This window comes from Rattus norvegicus, chromosome 11 (genome assembly GCF_021556685.1).
Source record: "Rattus norvegicus strain SHRSP/BbbUtx chromosome 11, alternate assembly SHRSP_T2T, whole genome shotgun sequence".
In the NCBI taxonomy this organism is placed as follows: Eukaryota; Metazoa; Chordata; class Mammalia; order Rodentia; family Muridae; genus Rattus; species Rattus norvegicus.
Genome location: NC_141544.1, coordinates 45,380,275 through 45,394,471, shown reverse-complemented (window position 1 = coordinate 45,394,471; position 14,197 = coordinate 45,380,275). Strand labels below are relative to the sequence as shown.

At 48.0% G+C, this 14,197-nt stretch overlaps 1 protein-coding gene across 1 annotated transcript in view; it reads right to left on the bottom strand.

Annotated features, from left to right (window-relative positions):
* Clic6 (CLIC family member 6) overlaps positions 1 to 14,197 on the bottom strand; it is a 42,668-nt gene that overhangs the window by 28,106 nt on the left and 365 nt on the right. The window contains 1 exon segment of the mRNA NM_176078.3: positions 13,128 to 14,197. This exon segment is cut by the window's right edge and continues 365 nt beyond it. Within this exon segment, the coding sequence (NP_788267.2) occupies positions 13,128 to 14,197 (1,070 nt within the window).

Genomic DNA, 14,197 nt, shown 5'->3' with positions numbered 1-14,197 from the left:
TAAGGGAAAGCGTTAGATCTCTTCTTGTTTGCTTATTGAGACACCATGAGTGCCGGCAGCAAGAGCTTTATTGGTATTTAACAATTCCAAAAGCTATCGCCCAGGGTAAGGTGCACCAGAGGCTTACAGTCCTGAAGACCTGGGCTTCAACACGCTCGCACTGAGGTAGCCAGGAATTCCTCTTAGTAGACATTAGCAAAGGGTCCATAACCGGGTGTGAGTGAAACAAGCAGAATCTACCTATTGACCTTTTCATGGAGTCAGTGCTATAGATAATTCTCTTCTTTGACTAGGTACAAAGAAACAACTTTTGTATCAAGTCCAAACCAACCCAAAATTGGCGAAAGAGGTCCTGCAGGAGCCTGAGTGTTCCAACACACACATAGACAGACAATGTGGCGTACAAGCGGGAGAGGCCAGCTAGAACACCACACATGCCATCTGCATTCACCAACTAAACACTACTGCTGGGGGGCGGAGGCGATGAGAACACCTTTGCAGGGGCCATGAAATAATTGCAGGGCTCTGGGGAGATGCTGGCATCACAGACCTCAGATTCTAATTCCACAGCTCAAATTCTAGAATTCCTACCCATGAGTCTCTCTTCCAGGCTGATGACAAGTGGTGCCTGACTTTACTGTTGGAAGACTCCCCACCAAGGCCCCCTCTCCTCCCTCCTTCAACCCCCTGCTCTAGTTTTGTTCTGCTTAGCACCATCCATGTCCTGTCTTCCTCCACAGTCTGTAACTTTGTCAGTCTCTCCTCTCAGTCAGGAACAGGGTGGACCTGAGCAAGACTACCCTGAAGTTGAGAACGAGAGGGCAGGACAGGTATAACCCAGAAAGGTGTCTGCAGACCACCAGGAAAGTCTCCGGTTTCTTTACAAAGAGAGGATGAGGGGGTTGGGGATGGGGACCCTCAATGACACCACCAGAAACCATTTGGTTCTGAGTCCCTCTGACCTTTGTCTGCCCCCTAGTGGGGCAACAAAATAACCAGAAACAAGCGAGCAAACCCAGAGGCAGAAATGAGGATCCTTCTTTGCAGAGTAAGAAGCTAATAACTGTGGGGGGGGGGGGGGCCGCCTGCCCTCCTGAGGGGAGGGGAAGGAAAGGCTGTGGCGGCCTAAAGTCCGCACCCTCGGTCTTGTGCAAGTCTGCCACACACAAATACTATGGCTCCCACTTCTCTTAAGGACGGGAAGGGAAAAACTAAAAACTATCTGAAGTAAAGATAGGTTTATTTTAGAAAAATTAAAAGTGGAGTATTTTTTTTCTCTCTCTCTCAAAAAGTCTGCACAGTGAGCTGTTGACAAGGCCGCCCAACCGTGTTTGGTGGGCAGCCTTGTGCATTGTCTGTTCATGGTTGGTCAAACGTGTCCGCAGGTTACTGGGAATTCTGCTCTGTTAGGGCAAAAGTCCCGGCCTCTCCTTCTCCCCACTCCTCTCTCTATAACTCAGAACTGGTTCCTAAATACACTTTAGCATTCAAGACTATTAAACTCAGACCTCACCTTTGCCAACAGGCCCCTAATCCTAAACGTATTCCAAAGTGTGTATAGTATTTATTCTTGCCAAACGCTGTAACAATTAATTTATTATTAGCGAGATCAAGGGGTTGACCCACATAGCTTAATTGTCTAACCACACATAGCTTTCAGCTTCCAAATGCTTAGTGATGTTGGTGTTCCTTGTCGCAGCAAGTAAAATCAAGTCACGAAAAGTACGTGAACAAAGAGAACGTCCTTCGACATTTTTCCCCCCTTTCGTGAATGAGGCTTAGAAAATGCAGGGCTATTTTTAATCCTTAGTTAATAATATGGCCCAATACCAGCCAGGGCTTTTACATGGAGATGAAAAGCCTATTTCCTTGTAAAATTCTCACAAGGAATTATTACAACAAAGGAACACCTTGTTCCGAAAGCCTGCTTAATAATGCAGCCCGCTGTTACACACCCTGCACTAAAGGTGCTTGAATAACAGAGTATTTCAATCCCTAGACTGACTCTGAGGGGAAAACATGCAGAAATCAAATAGGAAGTGATAGAACCACCACCTCTGCACACCTCCCTGCTACTACCCTTGCCCACTCCAGTCCCCCAACCCCCGACCCCTGACCCCCAACCCCTGACCCCCGATCCCCAACCCCCAACCCTAACCCCTATCATAGGCCTTCTGACCTGCCTATGGTGACCAGACTAGAAACGACGGGAGCTTATACATACCCATCACCAATTGCCATGCCAGACTACTCCAGAATTAGGAATCTAAAGTGACTGCTGCGCTCTCCCTCGCGATGTTTCAGAAGTAGTATATTTGTGTGCGTGTTCTTCCTCACGCACGCCACGACTTGAGCGTGGAAGTCACAAGACAGTTCCTCCCCAGTCTGTTCTCACCTGCCACCTTGTGGGATCCAGACAGGCCCCTCGGGTTGCCAGCCTTGCACAGCCATCTTGCCAGCCCTCTCAGGTCATTTGGATGAAGCTTCCCAAGGGATGCTTGCACCCCACACGGCTTTGTTAAAGTCACTTGTCAATCAGCTGGTGCATGGGCTAGTTGTGGGAAAGCTGATATGGCTTCACAAGGGTGTCCAGTGTCCTGTAAGGCTGGGCTGGACTGGGACCAACAGATTCCAGAAGGGTTGGAGGGGGCCTCTCCAGCATGGTGACCTCGGGATTATCAGTGAATGGGCAGAAGTGATCTTCAGTGGTATAAAGGACCTAGCACTGAGACAGACAAACCTGATGGCAGCAGCCTGGGTCTGTACTTGGCTTGGGCTGTATACACATCCATCTCCTAATGTATTTGGTAGCCTTTACATAATACACATATCTGTCTGTAAACAATGTGCCTGGAAACTGTCAGCAACCCAGGACCCCCACCTCATTGATCTACACCAGCGCTAAGCTACACATACATCTGCTTTTAACTGTGGGCATATGTTGTTGCTCTTCGTAGTCCTCTGATAACGCCCCATTTCTCTTCAAAAAGCACCCTAAAACAAACACGAGAACACCAGACAATGGGCCAGTTCAGCCTAGACTGATTGGAAGGGATATGTATAATAAGGCAGACCGTGTTACCTGAGTAAACTTTGAGGAGAATCCCCTATTTCCCTTAAACTTATTAACCTCAGGCATCATTGGATGCACACGTGATTAAACCATATGCACCATGGGAAAAAATGTGTATTGTGAGCTTACATAGTCCAAGACCAGTCAAGACACAGAACTGCGCATACATCCCTGAGCAGCCAAGGTCCTGCTCTTCTCAAGCTCTACATAGAGAGGCCAACAGTAATTGTGACCCTTGAATAGCCTCCCTCATGTGTGCCACTGCAATAAAGTCTCCTTGCTACTCTTGCAGTCTGTCTGAGCATTTGCTTCAGTTCCTTGAATAAGAAGTATCTCTCCCTAAAAAATCTAGAAACACCCAGCCTGACAGCCTGGACCACAAGCAACAGCATTGTAGGCGTTTGATACATTCTATCAGTCATCCTGTGGGTCATGAAGGTCAAATCCCACTCAGATTAAGGAGAACCAAATCCTACTTCTCACTGGCCAGCATGTCACAGAAGGCAGACCCATTTAATCCACCGCACGAACAGGCTCTACACTCAGGACTTGGCGAACGTGAGCAAACCAGAAGACGCGTTGGCAGTGTCTACAAGCAGTAGGGTCCTGTTCTTACAGTCACCGCAGGAAGGAATAACAGGTACCACCTTAGCAACCCCAGCATCCACAACCAATCTTCCTTGGGACTGCCACTGACAACTCAGAGTCAGGGTATATCCGTTCAGGGAACAAAGACTGTCCTCTCCTCTCTGGTAGCTACCACCTTTGAGCTTTCTTAAGGATTGAATTCTGTCTGGAGAACTAAACGATGCCAAGAAGCCATTGAGAGCAACCTAAAACTTTGTCCTGACTGATTATTCGTGGGAGCAGAGGAGAAGGCTTCAGCCTGGAGTTCAAACAAAGAAAACAAAGTCGGAGGAAAGATTGCATCTTCCCAGGTTTCTTTGAACTTTCTTCCAAGGTCCTGACATCAAAGGCACCAGAAAAAGAAGTGTTAATTCTCCGCATCTGCAGACCAATAACGCCTTTGTTCTGGGAAGCTCAGACACAAGTGATGCCTGGGATGCATCCAGTACCCAGGCCATTGCTCCAAGGCCACATCAGAGAACTGGGTGTGCCCCAGGACAGGAACAAGAGTTGCCTGGCCCTGACCCCTCATCCCACCCCTCCATTCTATTGCAGCTTGAGATACAATAGGGTCCTGCTAGGGACAAGGCTGAAGACACTGGTAAAGATGCGCAGTGAGCTTCTCCTGCTGGGTTGAGGTGTCCCGTGTACAGAAAAGAGGAGAGCAAACCTAAACATTGAGCACTCCTCAAGATGGCTCCAGGTCTCTCCCCCACAACCCCGCCCCCTCCATTTGTCAAGTGTTCCCATTAATGAGAGCTAAAGGGAGAGTAAGGGAGAACTCAGGGCACTCGGGCCAGAGAGCACTTCACAGCCAATGAAGGGAGAGTATGGCCCCAGCCTACACTGATTCCCAAGCACAAGAATCACCCAGAGAATTAAGTCACCTCAGCGCTAAGGCCAGTGCATCCCCACGGAGGTCATCAGAACACGCATGAATACCGACAACGGTCTGATTCCTTTAGGAATCAGGAAGAATGAGGCCAAAATCGAAGGACCACTCAGGAACAGGAGGCAGGAGATTTCAGCTAGAAAAGCACCCTCACCTGTCTGCATCTTAAACAGAAACACGAATTAAATAACAATACCATTATCTCCCACCTTTCAGATTCAAAGTGTTTGATAATTCAGGACCTGCGTTGGGGAAGGCCCTGGGGAAAGTGGAGTGTCCACAGGACATCAAAAGCTTTACATAACATATCTGTGAGGAGGAAGATTAATAAGGGCTAACACATTCTACGCATGCGTCCCCCTTCCACTGGCAAAGCTGTTCTTCAGGTATTGTTCCTCAGGTACTGTTGCATGCCTACAAGGATGTTCAGTACTCAGTTCTGATTGGGGTATCTACCCGAGAAGAAAAGCACCCTGCAAATCCATCGTGGAGGACTGATTCTACAGGTCTACAGTTCGCCATCATCAGAACACTAAGACTTTTTCAACAAGCACAAAAGATGATTTCTAAGAAAATGCTAACAGGCGGAAACCAAACAAACGAGCAAAGCATTTCCTGTGCGCCAGTTTCTGTAAGAGGCAGCTGGAATTGACTTTGGTGAGATGTATCTGCAAGCTCTTGGTCCTGTCAAGCCTCGATGCCCCAGTGTAGGGGAATGTCAGGGCAGGGAGGTGGGGGGGAGTGGATGGGTGGGCGAGGGAGCACCCTCATAGAAGCAAGCAGGGAGGGATATCGGGTTTCTGGAGGGGAAACCAGAAAATGGGAGAACATTTAAAATGTAAATAAAATGCAATTAAATATTTAAAAAGATGTATCTGCACGTATCTTGGCTTCCCCTTTAGAAGGTGATGCCAAGGCCACTTTCTTAGAAGGATGAGCTTGGTGACTCTAGTCAGACGAGTGAAATAACCTCACACCTTTGCTTTTGAGTCAGCTCCCAGGGATCACCAGCTGGTCTGGAATTCGGTATGTAATGGGCAGGGTGGTCTTGAACTTCTATTCTCTGTGCCACCTCCCAACTGCCGGGATCACAAGCATATGTCACCACACCCAATTTACATGGTGCTGGGGATCAAACCGGAGCCTTGGGCATGCCAGGCAAACATGCAGCCACCTGCGCTACATCCCCAGCCACACACTTTTGAGAGGAAACCATAAAGGCATTACAACTTTTACTTCGATTCTCCTTGGATGTAAACCCCTACATGCCAGGCCAGAAGACACTAACATGGCATAGCAGATGGTAAGGAGCTGAATCTCCCACCAAGAAGCAAGTGAGTCGGCCATCTTGGAAGGAGATGCCCTCCTCCATCAATCCTTCATCCCTAGCCAGCATCCTAACTACAACCCATGCAAGCTGCTCCAAAATTCCCATCCCAAGTAACTCTGGACGATCAATGCTTTGAGCATAAAGATTCTAAGTGTCAGCATAATTCTTCAAGGCAATTACTAATACACAGAGGGGATTTGCATGCAAGTTTGATATGCAATGATGTCTCTGGCATGATCTTTAATAGTTATCTCTAGGGAGAAAAATCTGAAAAGCTCATACTCAGAGGTGAAAGATCTGCTTTTCATTGTATCGGATATCTTATGTTCACCTTTTTATTAAAGATTGATTGATTTATTATATATGAATACACTGTAGCTGTCTTCAGATACACCAGAAGAGGGAATGGATCCTATTACAGATGGTTGTGAGCCACCATGTGGTTGCTGGGATTTGAACTCAGGACCTCTGGAAGAGCAGTCAGTGCTCTTAACCGCTGAACCATCTCTCCAGCCCATGTTCACTCTTCCTTAGACTAATTTTTATCAAAAAAAAAAAAAAGACAGAGTGTGTTTCACGGAAGAGTCACATACTCTACATACACCTACTGTTCTAAATTTTATATGGACATATTTAATCTGTATTTTATTTTGACCTTATTGAAATCAAAACTATGGACTCTGTAGAGAAGATAAACGTCTAATACTACGGAAGATGCTTGGTGTCGTCGTGTTTCCTGCTTGCTCTGGAAGAACCCAGGGTCCTTTACTCTGCAGCCTGTTCCCTTGTCTCCACATAAGCTGAACCTTAGCTTTGTGCAGATGGCAGCCTCTCTACCTCAGGCGCTGACCCGGAGTTGCTGCCCCTAGAGGTCAGCAAACTTTAAAGAACCCAAGGTAGATATATATCGTAGGCTTGGAGGTCTACAATTTCTGCCACAACGACTCAGTTCTGGTGTCACTGAATAAAAGCAGTTATAACCAGCGCCTTGGGGACAAGCATAGCCAGCTCGGAAAACCTGTATGGATGCCGAGACCTTAGTTTACCTCCTTCCCATGGGTCCTAAGAGAGTTTCTTCTGTTAATACTTTCCACCACTTAGGACTGAATACGCTAGTCTTGGGTTTCAGATGTACGGATACTAAACTGGCTGCTCGTCTCATTGCCCTGTGCTGGGAAAGGGCTGCTGGTGGGGGCGGCATTGACCAGCTCTAGCCAGCAGGACAGAGGGGAAATCCACTTCCAGGTAAAAGGGACTAAGGAGTGGGTCTGAGGAGAAGGCTGCCAGGCTCATGCCAGACCTCTCTGGTGAAAGTCTGATGCAGGTAGAAAAGGCCATCTTTCCCTGACAAAGGGAGAAGGGACATAAAGTGTCAGACTTTTTGGTGACAGTGACAACTGCTGCCTCCTATATCTTGTATAAGGGGACGGAAGCTGTCTTAGCCCTTGTAACCACAACTGAGCCCACACCTTCTGGGATGTGTCCCGTCAGTCAACGTGGGTTAGTTAGCACTGCTCGGAATAAAAACATTGTGGGGGCAGACCCAGCTGCTCAAGTCTAGCCCAGGCATTTTAGAATAACTTGAAGAGTTTGTCCTGGAGATTACCAGGGTGCCTGTAACCTGTGGAGCAGAAAGGGAAATGGTTGCATCTATCCAAACATAATTAAATAGGAAGCTGTTGGCGAGAGAGCTGTGTCTCCAGGGCCTGCTGCTCCGCAGGCCTGTACCTTCCATCCTCACAGCCCCTCCCCCTACAGAGGCAGCATTCACCGCCGTCATCATGTGCTTCGTGATGTGTTCCTGACTTCGAGAGGGCAAGCAGCTGCTGGATCTTTTACACATCAGCTTCCAGCCTGTGGAGATGTCCCATCTGCATAGCGTACAGCCTTGTTTAGTACCTCCCTTCCACACCACATCATCCACATAGTGTCTATCTATCCTCTACTCTATGTGAGCTCTGAAAACACAAGGACCTTTTTGGTTTTTTTGTTTTGTTTTTTTGTTTTTGTTTTTTGGGGTTTTTTTTGTTTTGTTTTTTTGTTTGTTTGTGTGTTTGCTCCACTATCAATGTGACTCTAAAATTCAAGTGCTGAAATTCTGGCCTCCAGATTTACATGTTAGTAGTATTTGGAAGTGGGAACGTTAGGAGATGGTTTAAATGAGGTCATAGGGTGGGGTCCTCATGACAACATTGGTAAAGAGGAAAGAGAGTTTAGCTAGGTCTGTTCTGTCCCATCCCATGGTACCTCTGACATGCTATGACACATAACACAACCACCCAGAATCAAACACTGTGCTCTTGGACCTCTCCTCCTTCAGAATCGTGAACCAAATAAATTTCGGTGCTTCATAATAACATAGCATCTAGTATTTTGTTATGGTAACTTCAAGTCTTTTTTAATATGTTCTAAAACATGAACCAACGTGTTCTCTGATTTTAACCCAGTGTTCAAATATAGTACTTTATACATCCTGCATTAACAGACTGTCCTGAAATCCAGGGCATCCCCTGAACCCAAAGCATTTGGGATTTACTGCTTCTTCACTTCTTAGGCATTGCCTACCTGTCTAAACTGGAAGGGGGGACCTAGTGTCCTGTGTCTCAAATGTCTTCAGATGCTTCCAGAGATGGGGCAGCTGAGCATGTTTCACTGTGTGAAACCTGGGACCTAAGTGAGAAGAAGGGGCTCATGGTGAAAGGCAGGAGACACAACCGCTCCCATAAGGCTCAATGGCAGGAGCAATGGCATGTGTGCTCAGGGCGGGGCAGAAAAACATATGCCTAAACCTCTAGTCTCAGCATCCACAGCCCTAATGCTAAGAAGTCCTCAGGGAGGACTCAAACAGTATTCATCTTCCACAGGATGCTGGACTGGAGTCGTGAGGACCTAGGATTGTGTGTAGAGCTTGCTTCTCACTATTAGTCACATTAAAACCTCATCAATGAAAGCAGAGATTGAATGGGGAGGGGTTGAGGGGTGAGCCTCCTGCAGGGCCAGGTTTAAGGGCGGAAACAAGTAGACCCGATTCCATTCAGGTTAGTGATGAGTGTGACCACCCATGTCCTCGGCCCCACCGCAGTGTGTCTAGTTGTAGGCAGAGAGCAAAATCACACATCCTCCTTATCACTCTGCTAAACAATGCTGTGCTGACTTCCTGTGTATCATTTTCAATCCAGTTTAAAAAGATAATCCTAAAACAAACAGTGAGAACCATTGTTTTCAGGGGGAGAGCTGAAGTTGTGCGATTCATACTTCTTTATTTCCCTTCAGAACACACAGTACTCACACTGTTGGGAAAATAACATCTCCCTGGGAGGTTCCCCAGAGACAAGCCCCACAGAACAGGTCTCAACATGTTCCCTCCGGGCAGAATGGTCACAGGGAGGAGCAACAGCCTACTGGTCGACCAGTAATCTCTAAGAAGCAGGCCCTAGCATGATCCTGCCCAGCTGTGTAGTGTAGCCATGCTCCACAGCCTTTTAATTAACGTATTTAATTTTGGCACTTCTGATGACATTAGACAAAAGCCATGTCTTTCTTGGGTTTTACTTTATTCACTGGATTTGCTTCACTTTAAAAGAAAAAAACAATCCAGATCTGATGGTCCATGCAAGCCCACTGGCTCAATTATACCTCTATGTTCTAGTGAAATGTGAACTGTTATAACGTAAAATCCTTAAACTCTAGCTAAGGGTCACTCACTAGTCAGATGGAGGATCTTTTTAAGTCATGTAAATTTTGTCATAAAAGCTATGGCTCCCCCAGTCTTCTCCTTGCCTCTGAGAACACAGGCTAGATCAGAAGAAACCATGTTCTGAGCCAGACTTCCCTGATGACTAAACCTCTGTGGGTATTTAGTTTGCTGATTTTTTTTCCCAACCCCGACCTCCACCGTGTGGTGTAAAGTTACTTTTGCTAGTCTTGAGTGAAGAAGAAACCGATATTTCTTACTATATATATTTGGGGATCACCCTATAATCTTGTGACCTAGTTAATACTTCTTTAAGGGAAGAAAAATAAAGATAATCGATTAATGATTAGCCATTAGTTTGACATACAAAACCTAAGGGGGTCTTCCTTAGCTTGCTGTACATGTGGCTGTATCTCTTTCTTTTTTTTTTTTTTTTTTTTTTTTTTCGGAGCTGGGGACCGAACCCAGGCCTTGCGCTCGCTAGGCAAGCGCTCTACCGCTGAGCTAAATCCCCAACCCCTTGGCTGTATCTCCTTTACAAAAACACATCCTTGTATATTCAGTGAATAAAACAAACAACAAGTTAATAGCATGATAACTCTCATAACGATGAGTGATGAAATCTACCAGACAGCCAAAAATCATAAAGTGAATTAGTAATGAATTAATAGTGCTATTATTAGTCCATGTCATTAGGCAGCCAGCTTTCTAGTGCATATTATAATAAGTAATAGTTAAATAAATTTATATGTAATAACATATAAAATATTACAGCTAATGTATTTCTTTGTTAAAAATAAGGAAAGCAGTAAAAGTCATTGACAGAGTGCAGGCCAAGTGCATTGTTTGGAAGAAAGACTTCAAATAACAACTCTGGGGACTCAAGAGGTCATATGGGTCCCAGGAAAACCACCATGAGAGTGTGCCTTAGCTCGCCGACAAAGCTGACCAGTGTGTTGCTGTAAGTCTGCCTGTAAGGAGGCCCTGGAAGAGCCTAGGCAAGGTTAAACTGGTAACAAAATGTAATTCTGGCCTAACATTAGGGTTTAGCAATACAATGTCACGACTCTAGAAGACAAGGTGGTACAAACAGGTTTTTTTGTTTTCTTTTCGCCTGTTTATTGCTTTGGGTTTTATTGTCTCTTCTTTGTTTTTCAGAGAGCTGGATTTCAGAGAGGTGGATTTCAGAGAGGTAGATTAGTAGGATCAGCAGAAACCAAGAGCCTTACTGAAGTGAGGCAGGTTTTAAATGACCCTGCACCTGACCTCATTGTAGTGAGAGCTACTTGTTTTCCTAAAGGAGAGGAGGGACAAGAAGGGAGTCAAGACTCATCCAACCCATGTCCCATGTATACCCACCGTGGGCAAGCCCTTCTTCAAGCAACCCTGACCATTGTCCTAACCAACCACCTTGGAACAATATCCACAATGATAGTTGTTTGAGTTTTCATAACATTCTCATCCCCAGAAATTGAAGATAATGCCATACCTAGAGAGAGGTTCCCTTAAAAAAAAAATGGCAGGAATAGAATGACGGAGAACTCCTTGTACCACATCAAAGAAGTTGGGGGTCGAGAGCAGAAGCAGGAGACTATCCCCTGACACTGCTAATGCTGGGCCAGGCACAACTCCAGGGGCTTAGCATGATTTATTCCTGAGACTTCATAACAACCTCCATGGTATTGTGAAAGGAACCAACTGGTTTCAAGAAAGTGACCAAGCCATCATTTGCTCCAGACCCACTGGCCAGTTTCACATTCAAAGCCTTCTCGTTTCCACACCTGCCATCTGCACTCAGAATGTAATGATACATTTAATCTGCCCAGGGAAGAGACAAACACAGATGAAGTCCTCAGGGACTTCTGCCTGCTGCGGACAAGTGGAGGCACAGTCAGGGCAACTGTGAGGGAGACTCCACTGGGGCAGAGGGTGAAGTGTGTGGGAATGCTGGAAGGATCAGGAATGCAGCTCTCCCCGGTACGGTACGTAGTACCTTCCTACAGCTGCTGCTGCGGTGCCATTAGTGGCATGGGGACCCCACAATGCTAAGGAAAGGCCAGAGAGAAAGGAGGCAAGAATTGAGTCCTGAAGGGCTTGTGCCTGGGCCAGGAAGTTGAATTTTACTTGCAACTCTGCAATAAACAGAGTAATAGGGGCCAGGCAATGGGGCAGAGGCAGCAGCCAGAAAGGAGCAGCTCGCTACATAACTGCAGCCCAAGCAGGTTGGCAGGGATCACAAGCCATGTGATCAGAACAATGCAAAATCTCCCCTAAGGGAACAGTCTGGAGCCACACGGCTCATGCACTTCAGTCCCCACAGGACAGGCGAAGGGCTGTGCCAACATGTCGGACTCCACCATTTTCGCCCTCTCATGGGGTCTTTAAAACAGTGCTGGGCATGAGGAACCATCTCACTGTTTAGAAACACGGGCAGATCCCAGCCATCCAGACTCTTGGTTAAATAAATCCTGGTGTTAATCTCCTGGGAACGTTTTTCTTTTTACTTAGTAAAATCTCGGCCAAGGGGGTTTAGACCTTTTATAAACTTGCAAGTATTTCTGAAGGATTAGGGTTCAACATGTCATGCATTCTTCATCTTCTTATCTCTAGCTTCCCGGGGTCTGACCAAAGGTCCCCAGGAAGAACTTTTCCTTTTAAACAAAGCTCTTGATGTGAGCCACTGCTGGACTTTGTCCACATTTTTTTTTTTTTTTGTAGAAGCCTTGTAAAAGTGCCTGTTTACACTCAAAACTTCCTCCTCATGTGTCTACAGACTCTTTCAAAAAATGAAATCACGGCTTTCTTCCTGACTAAAGGGAGACCAGAAACATGACGCAGACAAATGACGTCCAAGTCTCCAGCATTCTGAAGTACGCCAAAGTAAACCTTAACATGTTCAATAAACCGGACAGCATATAGGAGTCTTCCCAGTGGCCCCTGAACGCTCAGGATCTGCTCTGCCAAAACGAAGTAGCTTTTTGCAGCTGAAATGTCAGGCAGCTCTGGGCCTTCGAGAGTTAAGTCTGGGAATTCTCACGTTTGAACCTACCTGTTCACATTTTTTCACTTCAAGGATTAAAGCCTTCTTTGGCAGAAATCTTTTGAAGACCAATAAGGCGGGTCACTTTTTTTTTCCTCCTAAATCTTAGGACTAGAAGAGCCAGTTAGGATGTTCAGGACAAAGGGAGCAACACCGTTCCTCACCCCACCCCCAACACACACACACACACACACACACACACACACACACACACGCACGCACGCACGCACGCGCGCGCGCGCCTGACTTCCAAACCTTACACTGCTAGTGCGTGCTGCTGACTATTGCGGTGCTGCGGATAGCACCTCACACATTCTAGGCAAACCAGTAAAGCCCATTCACATCCCTAACTCTTGAGAAACCCTAGCTGCTCCTTCTGGCCAATGGAAGAGCTTGAGCTCGGTTTTGGATCTGTGCTGGCCTAGACCGAAAACGACAGAGCAGTCCTAGGCCCTGGGACGCGAGATTTACCTTGACAAAGAGGGTGATGTCGTGCTCCTGTCCCAGATCCCCCTCCTCCGAAGCTGGGCCGTTCTCCCTACGTCCATTCACTCGCCCCAACTCTTCTCCGCCCTGGGCGCTGGTCTCCTCCGCTAGGTGGTTACTGAGCTCCACTTGCGACTCCTCGTGCCCGGTGGATTTGGCCTCCTCTCCATCAAGGCTGCCGTCGGGGGCCTTCTCTTGGATCGCCTCCTCGCAGGGTCCCTTCAACCCGGATTCCGGTCTCGCTTCTTCCTCCCCGGTCTCCTCCTGGAGCCTGCCCTGGTCCCTATTCTCTCCAGAGTCTATTCTTGCCTCCTCGGGAGCTGCTTCCTCGAACCCATTCTCGCCAGAGTCTACTCTTGCCTCCTCGGGAGCAGCTTCCTCGAACCCATCTTTCCTCAGGGTTTCCCCTTCCCCCTTGGCGTCTGCGGCTGAAGCGCCCGCCAGCTCCCCGGGCTCGTGCCCTCCAACCTCTGCGGCTGCAATCTCAATCGCCTCATCCTGGGGCTGAGGGCTGCTTTCCCCTCCACCCTGGGGCTCTCCCTCTGACCCCTGTGGCTCTCCTGCGGGGGCCTCTGTGTCCATGTTGTCCCCTACAGGTCCCTGGACTTCTGGATTGATCTGCGACTCTGGCGCGCTGCCTCCCAGAGCTTCCTGACCAGATTCTGCCTCTTCCCCTGCCTCTGAAGCCTTGGGGTCCTCTGGCTCCCGGCGAGCGTCCTCGGGGACCTCAGGGGCCTCACCCTGAGCGTCTAGCCCCGAGCTCGTTCCCTGCACCTGCTGGGCGCTTGGCGCCTCCTCCGCTCCCTGCGGGATCAAGGCGCCCTCGGAGTCGCATTCCGCAGCCTCCGCTTCACCCGGAGCTCCACTGGTGCCCGGTGTCTCCGTCCCGGGGCCCGGGCGCGGGTCCTGCGCCTGCACTTCCCCGATTTCCCCATCCTGCCCACAGCCTCCTTCCTCCTTCCCTGAGGCCATGGCCTCCGCGCCCTCCCCCAGGTCCCTGGGTGCCTCTGCAGCTCCCTCGCTCGCTTCCCGCCCCTCCAGGTCCGCAGCCCCAG